At 32.3% G+C, this 995-nt stretch overlaps 1 protein-coding gene across 1 annotated transcript in view; it reads right to left on the reverse strand.

Moving 5' to 3' along the window:
- Nucleotides 1-248: 248 nt before the first annotated feature.
- LOC107882805 (DNA transposase THAP9) overlaps nt 249-995 on the reverse strand; it is a 12,695-nt gene continuing 11,948 nt past the window's right edge. The window contains exon 6 of the mRNA XM_029492738.1: nt 249-352. Coding sequence (XP_029348598.1) covers nt 249-352 — 104 coding nt within the window. The remainder of the gene's footprint in view (nt 353-995) is intronic.

Here is a 995-nt window from a genome sequence, read left to right on the forward strand (position 1 = left end):
CTATTTTACAGTGATATAACCATGAATGCCAAAAATACCGTTAAATAATGGTTTTGAACTTTCAATACTGTTAAATTCCCTTTATCATATTTTTATAAAAATCGAAGAAGATTTAAAAAAGGTTTATCAGTGTTCATTCTAATACTTTCATAGTACAATTAAAGACCTACGATGAAATCCGTTTGTGTTGAATAATGCTCGGTTTGTGAGCTAAACATTACTTTTTATATGCCTGAAAAAATGGAGTTCTATACGCGGTTGCAGTCTGCGGAAGGAAATCTCACACTCAAAAAATCTAATATCAATTTGTCTTTCAGATCCAATACCTTTAAATCCGGTTGATAGTTTCTGTCTGCAACATATTACAACGGTAATGGAAAATTTGATAAAACAATTGTATGGTTAAAAAAAAAAGTGATTAAATTATATAGGTTTAACAATAATATATTATTTTATATTATTATGCATAATATGAACTATATTCTAATCAAAAATACATACTGTTATAATAATTCATTCTAAAATAAATGCAATGTTTTCGGCAAAAAATTATCAACCCATATCGTATATTACTAAACACTATTCAACGAAAGAACGCACGGATTCCACTCATGTAGATTTATGACCGATTGCTCGTCCATACTCCGTTTCCACTCCGAAACTATGTTATTATGGGAGTGCCACTCGAGCAACCGATTACCTCCAACCGCCGAAGATTAGGGATATCAGCCGGTGGAGGGCGTGATCATGTGTAGACCAAATCGATTTTCTTCGGGCGGCCTGTGCGTTTTCTTGTCGAACAATGTATAATACTATTATAAACTACTTATAATACTTTGTCGATGGTGTTATTGAAATGTATTAAATATTCAACTTGAAAACTTTTTCTGCTTGACTTTTATTTATATGATATTATCCAGAGCCACAGTCGTGGCACGAGCTAAGTAAAAAATATTAATAACTGCACGGCGGTGTGTGTGTAGTATATCGAATCA

This window comes from Acyrthosiphon pisum, unplaced genomic scaffold (assembly GCF_005508785.2).
Source record: "Acyrthosiphon pisum isolate AL4f unplaced genomic scaffold, pea_aphid_22Mar2018_4r6ur Scaffold_7;HRSCAF=32, whole genome shotgun sequence".
Classification (NCBI taxonomy): domain Eukaryota; kingdom Metazoa; phylum Arthropoda; class Insecta; order Hemiptera; family Aphididae; genus Acyrthosiphon; species Acyrthosiphon pisum.